The sequence below is a fragment of the Bufo bufo genome, chromosome 2 (assembly GCF_905171765.1).
Source record: "Bufo bufo chromosome 2, aBufBuf1.1, whole genome shotgun sequence".
Lineage (NCBI taxonomy): Eukaryota > Metazoa > Chordata > Amphibia > Anura > Bufonidae > Bufo > Bufo bufo.
In genome coordinates this window covers 833,231,161-833,244,727 of record NC_053390.1, presented here as the reverse complement: position 1 = coordinate 833,244,727, position 13,567 = coordinate 833,231,161, and the positions used below count along the sequence as shown (strand labels likewise).

At 51.7% G+C, this 13,567-nt stretch overlaps 2 protein-coding genes across 7 annotated transcripts in view; one reads left to right on the top strand and one right to left on the bottom strand.

Annotated features, from left to right (window-relative positions):
• The first annotated feature begins 1,329 nt into the window (after nucleotides 1–1,329).
• Nucleotides 1,330–4,284, top strand: AP5S1 (adaptor related protein complex 5 subunit sigma 1). Of its 5 annotated transcripts, XR_005776432.1 has the most exons (6): nucleotides 1,330–1,425; nucleotides 1,514–1,723; nucleotides 3,103–3,518; nucleotides 3,654–3,691; nucleotides 3,797–3,847; nucleotides 3,916–4,284. XR_005776432.1 is itself a non-coding variant. In XM_040419392.1 (5 exons), the coding sequence occupies exons 2-3, from the start codon at nucleotides 1,578–1,580 to the stop codon at nucleotides 3,509–3,511; spliced, it is 555 nt and encodes a 184-aa protein (XP_040275326.1). In that variant the 5' UTR covers nucleotides 1,330–1,425; nucleotides 1,514–1,577; the 3' UTR covers nucleotides 3,512–3,518; nucleotides 3,654–3,689; nucleotides 4,025–4,278. The 5 variants fall into 5 exon arrangements, 2 of the variants coding, with proteins under 2 accessions (XP_040275326.1, XP_040275327.1); XR_005776433.1 differs by lacking the exon at nucleotides 3,797–3,847 and having other exon boundaries at nucleotides 3,654–3,696; nucleotides 4,076–4,277; XM_040419392.1 differs by lacking the exon at nucleotides 3,797–3,847 and having other exon boundaries at nucleotides 3,654–3,689; nucleotides 4,025–4,278.
• Nucleotides 4,285–4,540: 256 nt separating this feature from the next.
• Nucleotides 4,541–13,567, bottom strand: part of ALMS1 (ALMS1 centrosome and basal body associated protein) — a 29,627-nt gene continuing 20,600 nt past the window's right edge. The window contains exons 8-19 of one of the 2 annotated variants that reach the window (XM_040419388.1): nucleotides 12,129–12,810; nucleotides 11,388–12,098; nucleotides 10,916–11,032; nucleotides 9,555–9,710; nucleotides 8,206–9,209; nucleotides 7,989–8,094; nucleotides 7,599–7,772; nucleotides 7,257–7,501; nucleotides 7,009–7,171; nucleotides 6,674–6,737; nucleotides 6,062–6,161; nucleotides 4,541–4,670 (exon numbers count right to left, since the gene is read on the bottom strand). In XM_040419388.1, the coding sequence (XP_040275322.1) occupies nucleotides 4,626–4,670; nucleotides 6,062–6,161; nucleotides 6,674–6,737; nucleotides 7,009–7,171; nucleotides 7,257–7,501; nucleotides 7,599–7,772; nucleotides 7,989–8,094; nucleotides 8,206–9,209; nucleotides 9,555–9,710; nucleotides 10,916–11,032; nucleotides 11,388–12,098; nucleotides 12,129–12,810 (3,567 nt within the window). In that variant the 3' untranslated portion in view covers nucleotides 4,541–4,625. Of the gene's footprint in view, nucleotides 4,671–6,061; nucleotides 6,162–6,673; nucleotides 6,738–7,008; nucleotides 7,172–7,256; nucleotides 7,502–7,598; nucleotides 7,773–7,988; nucleotides 8,095–8,205; nucleotides 9,210–9,554; nucleotides 9,711–10,915; nucleotides 11,033–11,387; nucleotides 12,811–13,567 lie in introns of both variants that reach the window. The other variant, XM_040419386.1, reaches the window with a different exon arrangement.

The following is a 13,567-nucleotide window of genomic DNA, read 5'->3' as shown; positions in this document are numbered from 1 at the left end:
CAGCCGCACTTCCTTCATATAACCACTGGGGGGCGCAGTGATATAAATTACAGGTAATGTATACTAACTACAGCCGCACTTCCTTCATATAACCACTGGGGGGCGCAGTGATATAAATTACAGGTAATGTATACTAACTACAGCCGCACTTCCTTCATGTAACCACTGGGGGGCGCAGTGATATAAATTACAGGTAATGTATACTAACTACAGCCGCACTTCCTTCATGTAACCACTGGGGGCGCACTGATATAAATTACAGGTAATGTATACTAACTACAGCCGCACTTCCTTCATGTAACCACTGGGGGCGCAGTGATATAAATTACAGGTAATGTATACTAACTACAGCCGCACTTCCTTCATGTAACCACTGGGGGCGCACTGATATAAATTACAGGTAATGTATACTAACTACAGCCGCACTTCCTTCATATAACCACTGGGGGGCGCAGTGATATAAATTACAGATATTGTATACTAACTACAGCCGCACTTCCTTCATGTAACCACTGGGGGGCGCAGTGATATAAATTACAGGTAATGTATACTAACTACAGCCGCACTTCCTTCATGTAACCACTGGGGGCGCACTGATCTTATAAATCACAGGCAATGTGCTGCACTTTCCACATGTAACCACTGGGGGGCGCACTGATCGGCGGCTCCTCGGCACGGACTGATGTTGGGGGCGCAGTGATATAAATTACAGGTAATGTATACTAACTACAGCCGCACTTCCTTCATGTAACCACTGGGGGCGCACTGATATAAATTACAGGTAATGTATACTAACTACAGCCGCACTTCCTTCATATAACCACTGGGGGCGCACTGATATAAATTACAGATATTGTATACTAACTACAGCCGCACTTCCTTCATGTAACCACTGGGGGCGCACTGATATAAATTACAGGTAATGTATACTAACTACAGCCGCACTTCCTTCATGTAACCACTGGGGGCGCACTGATCTTATAAATCACAGGCAATGTGCTGCACTTTCCACATGTAACCACTGGGGGGCGCACTGATCGGCGGCTCCTCGGCACGGACTGATGTTGGGGGCGCAGTGATATAAATTACAGGTAATGTATACTAACTACAGCCGCACTTCCTTCATATAACCACTTGGTGGCGCACTGATCTTATAAATCACAGGCAATGTGCTGCACTTTCCACATGTAACCATTGGGGGGCGCACTGATCGGCAGCTCCTCGGCACGGACTGATGTTGGGCTTCCGCGGATGCGGATGGTTATTTTAGCTGATATTTATGCTACGGGTTTGAACCTCCTGAAAAAAACTACAAATCCCAGTATGCCACGGGACGGAGACAGGAAGTGACGTATGTCACGTTATTAGGTATTTGCTGTCATGGCCGCTGCCTGTACCAGGGTCACTATAGAGGCAGCGGGACGGGTGAGTGTGACGTGCATGTGTCCAGAGGAGTCATGTGACGTCATCTGGTGTTACCGCTCCGTCTCCTGTTCTTTCTTCCTTGTTGCAGCTTGCTGTGTGAGCGGAGGAGAAGGCTTGTAAGGACCGGCAGCAGAGCGGGGCTCCTCGGCGCCATGGTGTACGCCTTCCTCATCCACACAGTGGGGGCCCCTGGGCCCTGCCGCCTCCTGTACCAGCGCCTGTTCCGCTGCGGGGCGGAGGAGGATTTCCTGGAGAAGGAGGAGGTCGGGCGGAAGGGTCAGCTGACGGCGGCGGCCAGGTGTGTGTGTCCGGCAGGGGGCAGCAGCAGCAGCGCTCAGACCTCCCCGTCCCACGGCTCTCAGTACGGAGGCCGCGCCGCACATCTCCCTCTCTGGTCCAGACATCTCCACCTCATTATTATCCAGAGTCCCACAATCTTCCAGTTCCTTAATGGATTAAACAGAATTCATCCTCTTTCCCCCCTCTTGCTTCCCCCCCCCCCCCCATCAGACCTTTCTGTCACCATCAATGGCTGCGCACTCTCCCCGGTAAACCAGGTCCGCTGTCTCGGAGTGACCTTGGAGTCTGCCCTCTCCTTCCCACCGCACATCCAAGCCCTTCCCACCACCAGCCGCCTCCAACTCAAAAACATCTCCCACATCCGCGCTTTCCTCAACCAAAAATACTCGTACCTGCCCTCATCATCTCCCGCCTGAACTACTGCAACATCCTCCTCTGTGGCCTCCATCTTCACCCCTCCAATCTATCCTCAACTCTGCCCCCCCCCCCCATCTGCCGATCCCTTCACTTGCTCCCCATCGCCCAGAGAATCCACTTCCTATGACATACAAGGCCGTCCACAACCTGTCCCCTCCGTACATCTCCGAGCTTCTTCCCAGACGTGATCTCCTCCAGGATTTCTCCTCTGCTTCCCCCACACTCTGGACCCCAACATATCAGACTCCTCTACAGTGGAAACCATCAGGAGGAACCTGAAACCCCCCTCTTCAGACAAGCCTCCAACCAGTGACCCTGCTGTCCTGGCCATGTCCTTCTCCCATACCTTGTAGACAGTCAGCCTCGCGGGCAGGGCCCTCGCTCCTTGTATCCTGTATGTGGCCCTCGCTCCTTGTATCCTGTATGTGGCCCTCGCTCCTTGTATCCTGTATGTGGCCCTCTCCTTGTATCCTGTATGTGGCCCTCGCTCCTTGTATCCTGTATGTGGCCCTCGCTCCTTGTATCCTGTATGTGGCCTTCGCTCCTTGTATCCTGTATGTGGCCCTCGCTCCTTGTATCCTGTATGTGGCCCTCGCTCCTTGTATCCTGTATGTGGCCCTCGCTCCTTGTATCCTGTATGTGGCCCTCGCTCCTTGTATCCTGTATGTGGCCCTCGCTCCTTGTATCCTGTATGTGGCCCTCTCTCCTTGTATCCTGTATGTGGCCCTCTCTCCTTGTATCCTGTATGTGGCCCTCGCTCCTTGTATCCTGTATGTGGCCCTCGCTCCTTGTATCCTGTATGTGGCCCTCGCTCCTTGTATCCTGTATGTGGCCCTCGCTCCTTGTATCCTGTATGTGGCCCTCGCTCCTTGTATCCTGTATGTGGCCCTCGCTCCTTGTATCCTGTGGCCCGCTCCTCCTATGTACGGCGCTGTAATAATAACTCTTCTGCTCCCGCAGGCGGGTGGAGTCCCTGTGTCTCCTGAGGCGTCAGTTCTCTCTTCCGGCCGCTGACCCAGAGGAGGCGCTCACGCTCCACGAGGAGGATGTCGGGGTGCTGGGGCTACCTCCGGGGGAGCCCTTCCCGCAGGAGATGACTGTGCTCTGGGTGGGGGTTCATCACCTCGGCTTCTCTCTGATCTGTGACCCCCAGGAGAACCTGACGCTGGCGGAGATGACGCTGAGGATGATGGTGAAGTATCTGCTGGAGACGCTGCGCCTCCAGACTCACAGCAGCAACGCCATCCTCCGGGCCGACAAGATGGAGCTGGCCCTCAACGCCTTCATCCCGCAGGGCGCGCTGCTGTTCCTCAGTCACCAGGCCGTGCAGGCGCTAGAGAAGGAGCTGAGCAGCTGCATGACCCTCTGAGGAGCCCGCTATAGCGCCCCCCTGAAGAACACCGCCTGTACTGAGGGGGAAGGGGGTCAAGAAGGGGGGAAGGGGGTCAAGAAGGGGGGGGATGGGGCCACAGCGCCCCCTGGAAAACACTGCCTGTACTGAGAAGGATGAGGCCACAGCGCCCCCTGGAGAACACTGCCTGTACTGAGGATGAGGCCACAGCGCCCCCTGGAGATTACTGCCTGTACTGTGGGAGCAGGCGGGGGATGGGGCCACAGCACCCCCTGGAGAACACTGCCTGTACTGAGGGAGCAGGGGGGGGATGGGGCCACAGCGCCCCCTGGAGAACACTGCCTGTACTGAGGGAGCAGGGGGTCAAGAGGGGGGGGGGGGGGGGGGGGGCCACAGCGCCCCCTGGAGAACACTGCCTGTACTGAGAAGGATGGGGCCACACCGCCCCCTGGAGAACACTGCCTGTACTGAGAAGGATGGGGCCACACCGCCCCCTGGAGAACACTGCCTGTACAGAGGAAGAAGTGGGGGGGGGGGGGGATGGGGCCACAGCGCCCCCTGGAGAACACTGCCTGTACCGAGAAGGATGAGGCCACAGCGCCCCCTGGAGAACACTGCCTGTACTGTGGGGGAGGGGATGGGGCCACAGCACCCCCACCGCTAGGCTACAACCTGTACTGGGTGGTGGGGTCAGCAGTGGATAGGACTGGGGGATCGGGTCGTCATCTTTTGTCAATAAAGCTTTATCATTGTGAAAATCTCTGCAGCTAATAAACCTTGTTTTTCCGCTATCTCTGCTTGTTGTCAGTGACTGGACTTTAGATTGGTGGCCCCATAGCTCCAGGGTATGCGCTTCTCTTATTGCCCCCCTCGGAGCGGCCATCTGCACTGTAACCCCAGCGGTAACAGGACAGCAGAAGAAGTAGAAATACAGCTCTGGATGTGACTGGAGTATAAAAGGCTCATCTGACGTCATAGAAAATCCAAATATATTAAATTTATTTAAATTATTAAAAAATATATAAAAATAATATCTAATAGAAACAACCCAAATATACAAAACACAGTTGGAGGGGCGTGGCCTGTATGGTCACATGTCAAGGAGGCAACTCCTGGTGTGCAGGGGGAGGGGTCAGTTCCAGGGGGTCTTCCTGCCCAGGATGTGATTGGTCACTTTCTACAAGAAAATACAAAGATCAGATAATTAACATCAGGCTCCTCCCGGCAGCGCAGAGTATTTCAGGAGAAGGTGCACTGAGTATTGACTGACAATTACATCGTTGAACAGGGAGCATAACCTATAAGATTAGTGCACAATTTTCTGAAACACTCTGTACTGCTGAGTCATGTAAAAATCAATGTTAAACCATGTTCTCCATTACTAATCAGGAGCAGTGAGGAGGCGCCGCCCTCTTGGGATGTTGGGGTATTACACTAGTATTCTGCAGCAGTGAGGAGGCGCCGCCCTCTTGGGATGTTGGGGTATTACACTAGTATTCTGCAGCAGTGAGAAGGCGCTGCCCTCTTGTGGTGGTGTTGGGGTATTACACTAGTATTCTGCAGCAGTGAGAAGGCGCTGCCCTCTTGTGGTGGTGTTGGGGTATTACACTAGTAATTAGCCGTAAGGAGGCGCTGCCCTCTTGTTTTGGGGTATTACACTAGTATTCTGCAGCAGTGAGGAGGCGCCGCCCTCTTGGGATGTTGGGGTATTACATTACTAATCGGGAGCAGTGAGGAGGCACCGGCCTCTTGGGATGTTGGGGTATTACACCAGTATTCTGCAGCAGTAAAGAGGCGCCGCCCTGTTGGGGTATTACATTACTAATCAGGAGCAGTGAGGAAGCGCTGCCCTCTTGTGGTGGTGCTGGGGTATTACACTAGTATTCTGCAGCAGTAAAGAGGTGCTGCCCTCTTGGAATGTTGGGGTATTACATTACTAATCAGGAGCAGTGAGGAGGCACCGCCCTCTTGTGGTGGTGTTGGGGTATTACACTAGTAGTCTGCAGCAGTGAGGAGGCGCTGCCCTCTTGTGGTGATGTTGGGGTATTACACTAGTAATTTGCAGTGAGGAGGCGCTGCCCTGTGGTGGTGTTGGGGTATTACACTAGTAATTGGCAGTGATGAGGCGCTGCCCTCTTGTGGTGGTGTTGGGGTATTACACTAGTAATTTACAGTGAGGAGGCGCTGCCCTCTGGTGGTGGTGTTGGGGTATTACCGTAGTAATTGGCAGTGAGGAGGCGCTGCCCTCTTGTGGTGGTGTTGGGGTATTACTGTAGTAATTGGCAGTGAGGAGGCGCTGCCCTCTTGTGGTGGTGTTGGGGTATTACCGTAGTAATTGGCAGTGAGGAGGCGCTGCCCTCTTGTGGTGGTGTTGGGGTATTACTGTAGTAATTGGCAGTGAGGAGGCGCTGCCCTCTTGTGGTGGTGTTGGGGTATTACCGTAGTAATTGGCAGTGAGGAGGCGCTGCCCTCTTGTGGTGGTGTTGGGGTATTACCGTAGTAATTGGCAGTGAGGAGGCGCTGCCCTCTTGTGGCAGTGTAGGAGTACTGCTTCAGCAGGATACTAACCTTCCTGAACAGCTGGGCTTTCAGACGATAGGTTTCATACTCCGATCTCCTCTTCTCGTCCTCCTTTCTCTTCCTGATTTCTGGAAGCTGCTGGTAAATCCTGAAATAACCACAATGTAGAAGAATCGGTGAGCGCAGACGACCGATGCAGCACAGCAGTGTCAGCCTGAGCGCACAACCGGTGACATAGACATCTCCCCCGACAGCTCAGTGTAGTATGCAGTCAGACACTTAAAGGGAAACTCGCTCCAAAACTTTGATCATTTTAATTTTAAAGCTCCATCCTGTGCACTGTATTTCACATGTCAGAGCAGAAGTTTGTGCTCCAGAGCTGATCCTCCTGCTGTAACATGGGGGCTGTAAATAAACGTCCGGTCACCCATCTGATTATATGGCCTGCTCCCCCTTTCTCTTATGTCTGCATGCTACTCCCCATGGGTGCTCCTCTGTGCCCGCTCAAGTAGGAGCGCCCACATGATGGCAGCGAGGGTGCAAACATCTCCTCTTCTCTCACAGACGCTCTGCAAGAGGATGAGATCAGAAGATCCCTCACAAAAAAGCTCCCTTCCCGGACATACTATCTATGCTCTCGGCACGGGGTCCACATCTCACCTCTTGGACCTCTGGATCATCTCTTTCTTCGGGACGGTTCGGCTCTGCTGGAATAATCTGGAATCTAGAACATGAGATGAACACGTTACAGCTGTGGATGCGTCTGGTGTCCCCGTGTTATAATCATCCCCATCATGTACGGGCACCAGATCCAGCAACAGCTGACCACAGGAACCTTCAGAGACCATGGATGGACATTCAGACAAGCAGAAGTGACATGTCAGGAAAGGGCCAGGAGGCAGCTGTAAAAGCTGCTATATTATTGTACGTGATCTGCTGTATTCCACCGATCATTGATGGAGCCTGTAATCATTGTGGAATTCAGTCATGGTCACCTTTGTATCGGGGGACTCTACTTCTCGTTGTCTGGTTGAAGAGCTCATCTCTTTCACCCTGGAACACGCTTTGGAGTTTGCGTTCCTCAGCGAGAAGCTGCAGTCGTTTTACCCTCTCCCCGGAGCGGAAGATGAAGTCCGGCCGATGAGACCTCAGATATTCCTAAGATATAAGACCCTGAGATAAGACTGAACCCTGGATAAGACAGGGGTACTTTCCTCCAGACTCTGCCCCTGGCCGCCCTCACCTGCAGGGTCACCCTGATGAATGGCTTGTCCTGTGCACCGGGGATGACTCTGGTGCTGTGGATCGGACGGCCTGGTCTGCCTGTGGCCCAGTCCTGCTCATTCTTCTCCCGCAGGGGTTCTCTCCAGGGTTTGGTGTTGGTTACTGGCTCGTACCAGACTGGACCTGGACCTTTTGGGACCCCCGGCATGTTCTCTTTCCGGGACTCGGATTTCAGATCTTCAGCTGGAACAAACCAGCTCAGCCCTGCGTGGGATCACACAGCAAATGGTGACACATTGATCTGGTAGGGTCTCTCGTACGGCCACCTACAGCTGACAGTCTATACCAGTCTAATACCCACCTGGTGGGACGCACTGTGCCATCGTGTTCACTTTGCTCTTGGATGTTCTCACATTGGCCTCCATGTTCTCAGAAGCTCCCGGACCAGTCAGCCGTTCACCTCCTGGGGACGGGAAGGTGGTCCCCACATCTCTGGTGTTCTTCCTGGTGGCGCTCATCACAATCTCCAGCTCTCCTACAACAACCACCAACACTCATTGTCAGTGACAGACATGGGGACAACTACATCATGTGAGACCGGAAGAGGTGACACCAACATCTACAGGACTATCATGGACCCTGCAGGGCCTGTATCTTTAGGGAGTGACAACTCCAGCTAATTAACTCTAAGGAAGAGGAACTCGGAGAGTAGGGTGGACACTTCGAGACACCCTCAGGAGAGGTAGCTTACCTGCCTGAACGCCTTTGTTCTGTCCCCGGCTGCTCTTCTTTTCTCGTAGGGCTGGAGTTGGTTCCCTTAAACCATCTGACGAGGTGACAGATTCAGCATCTGCCATCTTAATAAGAGAAAGAGACGCCATCACTGAATGGTCATAGATAAGTGGCATTAGCACCATGGTACTGCTCAGAGGGTGTGCCCCCCCATATGAGAGCTTGCAATCCTCTACCTTACTCTTCGGGAGCTCCTGTACTGCCATCCTGGACTGCCCCCGGCCTACAGAGGCTCGTTTTGACCCTTTCGCAGTCTCCTCGGTGCGTTTCTTTTGCAGGTCGATGGTGCTGTAGAGACGGCTGAGCCTTGATGAGGGGAGAACTCTCTCAGCTCCAAAGGCGTTAATCAGTCTGATGGTGTCTATTGTGGACATGGAGCCGGAGGAGGTCTCGCTGCCCACCTGTGACGCTGTGGTGGTGGTGGTGGCGGCACTATCAGTCACAGTACTTCTCACCTCAGACAAGGGCTCTGAAAGCAGCGAGCCGCTGTCAGGACTGTCCTCGTAGGGTTTACCGACTGAATCATCATCCACTCCCGGTTTCATTCGGTACCACTGCTCCCGGGCGGCTTTCTTCTCATGGTTATCCTCCTTCTTCTCATCTTTAGATGATGTCAGTGAGTGGGATGGTGGGTTCTGCAGCAGCCTGGCCAGGCGCTCCAGACGTTCCACGAGGGACACCTCCAGCTTGTTGCTGGATTCAGTCGCCTGTTGTCTTCTTCTGCCCTCCGTATAGCGCGTCCACAGATCGTCCAGGCTCTGGTTGGAGACCACACTCTGACTTCTCGAGATGCTCCTGTCCAGGCTGCTGCGGGATGAGCTTCTTGGTTTTCCAGGGGTCTGTCCACTCTTGTGACCTCGTCCAGGAAGGTCAGTGCTAGTCACAGAGTGAGTTTTCTTCCTCACTGTCACCTCCAGGGCCTTGGACCTCGCTGGTCGGGTAACATTCGCCTGATCTTGGGAATAATCAATTTTCGGCTGTAAAGGAAGGAACTCGCTGTCCTCTGGGGAAGGAGCCGGCTGCAGCCCCCTAGGGTCCGATCGCTCCATGGACTCTGAATGTCTAGGATGGACAGTGCTGGAGGACATGTTACCGAAGCTCCCAGGATCCTTCTCTGCCAGAGACTGCGGTGGAGAGGGCCATGATGAACGCTGGGAGGATTTCAGGTCGTCAAGCGGGCCTAAAACGAAAAAAAAATAAAGTACTAAAGGAGTCTCCGTCCAAGAAGTGATGCTGGTGAAATTTGAAGGTCTCTGCATGTTATACCACACATTATACTCCAGTCACTTCCAGAGCTGCATCTTATTAACTTACTGGCTCTGCAACTCGCTGCTGCCACCTACTGGTTCAGTGTCCGCACTGAATGCTTACATCTTGTGAATGCACTATAGTATCTCAGCCTGGCCGGCAATGGATTCCAAAAGGCATTGAGCAGCATTCTGAATGCAGCTCTGGCTGTGAGTGGAGCACTGGTTTACAGTGACTGAGCTTTGTTCAGACTTGTGTCGGACATGTTGCTGCTCACCTCTAGCCGGCTTTTGCTTCCACTCTGCTGTTTGCGGGCTCGGCTCTTTACTGTAGATGCCCTCTCGGTGTCTGGGTATAGAGGGGTCTGGCAGCTTTTCTGTGGCGGACCCCAATACATCCGGGGGAAACTTTGGGGAAATGGCATCGTTGGAGCCTGAAGAAGATTATTAAGGCCATAAAATCTATCCGCCCCCGGCAGTGACAACCTTATATTACTGATTGTCGACTGAAAGGGTAAAGTGGCGCTGCACGTGTTTGTATTCGTATGCCCATATTCCAACGGACGAGTGGAGGAGCGCGCGCGCAGGAGCAGGGATCCCAGATCTGCTACCTGTGAAGCACTGACAGGCAAGCAGAGGTGTTGGAGAACAAAGAGTAAATCTCCTGAAGTATTATATTTATATGCCCCCAATGTCTTTGCGGTGGGACCCGCACCTATATCGAGAACGGAGCCCCGCAAGGTGGTGGCTGGAGGACTCCGGTCCGGCCCCCCATAGAAGTGAATGGGGGAGCACCGCTCGTGACCGGCCCCCGCTCCCATTCACTTCTATGGGCTGGATGGAGATAGCTGAGCCGGCGCTCGGCTACTTTCACGGGCCCCATAGGAAGTAAATGGAGGGCGGATTCAGGGCTCCGTTCTCGATATAGGTGGGACCCGCACCTGTAAGACAATGGGGGCACATCCTAGCAATATACCCCCATTGTCTGTACTGAGACAACCCCTTTGAGTGATTGACCTTTTAAGGATTGCAGTGAGGATAGTTTATTTTAACCCATTCTGTGTCACTTATAGAAGAATACTGGTTTGAAACCCCCTTAAAAATTAACTCCTTAAAGGGTTTGTATACAAAAAAATTCTGAGACTAGCAGGACCTTTGTAGGTGATCAGACTTACCTGATCCCCACATCATTTGCTCCCCAGCCCCCGTTTCTTGTCTTGAGTCCCTTCATGAAAACGTCCTGTTTGACGCCGTTACAGCCAATAACTGACCACTGCGTCCCTTGCATTATGTTAAATGGTCATGTGATGCACGGGGAGCAGATCTCCACTGTGGCCAGTGATTGGCTGCAGCGGCATCAAGATAAAAGTTTACATGGAGAAACCTTGGCTCCTTGATATTTTTTTTTAGTCTGGAGCATTGACTGAAGACCAAAATATATCCACGCAATAGAGGGAAGAGCCAGAGCAACTCTTCCGGCTGTACCACATACTAATCAATTAAAGTGATTTGCAACGACAGCAGAAGTGTAAAGTAGAGGGGAAAAGGAATGACCCAGATGATGCTGCACAGTGACACGAGAACTACAACAGAAGTCTTGAGAAGACGAGATGATAGAGGCAAGGCGAGTCCTCGTTACCTGGGTGGGAGCTCTCGATGGTGCTGACCGGGGACATTCTGGATCCTCCTCCCATAAAGGGCACATAGAACAGTTCTGGGCTCCCCGGCGGTCGGTACGGCAGCAGCAGAGGTTGATCTGCACCAAGGGGATGAAACGTTATCACAATGTCATTCTGTCCTGCTCTTGACATAGGATTGTCATATGAAGCCACCAGCTAAACTAGAACTGGCCTTTGTGATGGTGTAACAAGCCTACTGGAGAAAACGTGACCATGCCACGAGGGGCTGACACCCCTGCTAAATGGAATGATGTTCCACCTGTGGCTCAACCTGCCATGCTGAAGGCCACACCTTGACCCCCCCACCATGATGAAATCACAAAGTTCTACCACAGACCAGGTGATGTCAGATGTACATGTAGATAATGAGAATGGAGAACCCAAGTACCCAGAACAAATTTATATATACGTAGATACATATAAGATGCTCACCTGTAGCTCGGGACAGGCAGGACAGTGGTGAACGGGAGGGTGTCTGCCGGTCAGGAGTTTCGTTGACTCTCAGGATTGACGATGTGGAGGCTTCTCTTAATGGCCCATCAACAAAGATCTCAGCTGAAAAGGTGGTTTTCTGTGGACTTTCTGTGGTTATCTGGGTAGTGGCATCAGATAATGGAGAGCTTCTTCTTTCAGTTTGGATCGATCTGTCGGGAAGGTTTTCTTTGCCCATTAACTGGACGATATCTTCATGAATGGTCTTACTGTCTCTTATATGGATCACGTGGAAGCTGCCGACTGGGACTGTTCCAGCAGATAGGTCATTACAGCTAAGGACCTGGTCATTCCTGGAGAGGTTTGAAGAAGATGACCTAGACATATCGCCATTTGCCCTTAGTTCTGAAGCCAATGACCCATTATCAGTATCTAATGTCACCAGGGCTTTGGACACATCAAGCACTTTCATGTCATCCTTCGGAGAGATCGTGACATGGATACAAGAAAGGGCTTTCCGAGTTGGAGATGATATAGCTGGTCTGGTCTGAAGTTCCTGAGCAGATGAAGGAAGTAACCCATCCTCACAAGTCAGTCCACTATATGTTTTTAGTTGGCCACCACCACTATTGTTCTTCTGCTGAAGACCATGATTAATCAGTAAAGAATCTTCTGAATTTACACGTCCAGGATCAACATTTTCCTTTGGAGGACATGGGAATGTACTAAAGCTCTCAACAGTTGGACCAGAGGTCCATAATATAGATGCAGCTGCAGAATATTCTTTTTCTGCGGCCCAGGACCTTGGTGAATACTCTTGGGTTGTAGATTCTCTAGGACGCCATTGTTGAGAAGTCGCAAGTGCAGGAAGCACATCTTTATCAGCCTGGTAGTCTTGATGATGAAAACGATGGACATGATTTGACACTGATGGTTCAGGAGAAGGTCTACGGTTCAAACCTTGGTTGGCTGGTGACTTATCGAAGACAACTTGTAAATCAGAAGGACGTGGCTGAGAACCTTCATCGGGAGCGCCGGGCAGAGGTGAAGAACGTTTACGGGAGGAAAATGTGATAGAAGATATTGGCTTTGTGGCCTCTTCAGTGGATTTGACGGGTGCCATGTTTTGGCTCTTCAGTTCAGTAATAGTTCTTCCCGCTGCTCCAGTTATTAATGGATCTTGTTGATATGAAGCAGAGGTCGGTGGAGGGAGATCAGACATCACAGAGGACACGTCTTTAGTCATTGCTCCATACTTAGCTTCCTGTTGGACATCTGATGCTTGGACACTGGAGGTTATATTTTTTGTTCCCTCAGAGGACTGAGATCTGGTGAGGGGTAACTGGAAAGGTGATGGTGTCAGCTGTAACCTGAACTCCCCCACGTCTCCTGAAGAAGCCAGCTTGTTGGGATGTGAATAATCCTAAAAACAATAGTGAGAGGAATAATGAGTGGTTTTGTAGACTGGACATACAATGAGTAAAGATGGCTGTACCCCTGCCAATAGCTCGGGCATTACAGAATAATTTGCTTTCCTCGGTTGTTGGTCTCTGCTATGGAGAAATTATACAAGTGATGGACATTTTGGAAGCTTAGGGACAATGGCCACCATTGTTAGCCTCCCCCCCTTGTTATTATTAAATGAGGTCCCTATAAATGACACAGAATGTGCTAACATTAGTTATGTATTGTGCCTGAAGTGGAGAGATGTTCCTAAATATGGCTGCAGCCTACGCCACCATTGTGGAGAGCATCCTACGTTCTGTGCTCCGCTCGTGTCACACTGTTGTTATAAATATCTCAGAAGGGATAAAAATAAGAATGTTATACAAGGACAAACTAATAGCAACAAAGGTGCAGATAAAAGAATCCGCACTGAATGGAGGCTATAGATAAAGCTTCCGGCACCTGGGGTCATGGTCGGCACAGTCACGCGCTTCGTAGACTTGCTAGTAGTAGATTGTTCTCTGAAGCTTCAGGAAACCTTGTAAACGTCATCTCAGGGCCACAGAACAGAGAGAAACAGGGCTGGGGCCCTGAAAAGGCTTCATATCTGGTGAACGGAATGGTCCGGATCTAATGATGTATGATGATTGCATAGAATCTTATGTTCCTGCGGCTCTTCTGCTGTAATAAAACTACTATTCACACAGGCTGCCAGGGCATGCTGAGAGTTGTAG

Excerpts from the sequence above, each read along its gene's own strand:
- AP5S1 (XM_040419392.1), top strand. The coding sequence starts at position 1,578 with ATGGTGTACGCCTTCCTCATCCACACAGTGGGGGCCCCTGGGCCCTGC. Across the intron at positions 1,724-3,102 it reads CAGCTGACGGCGGCGGCCAG|GCGGGTGGAGTCCCTGTGTC; the intron begins GTGTGTGTGTCC and ends CTGCTCCCGCAG.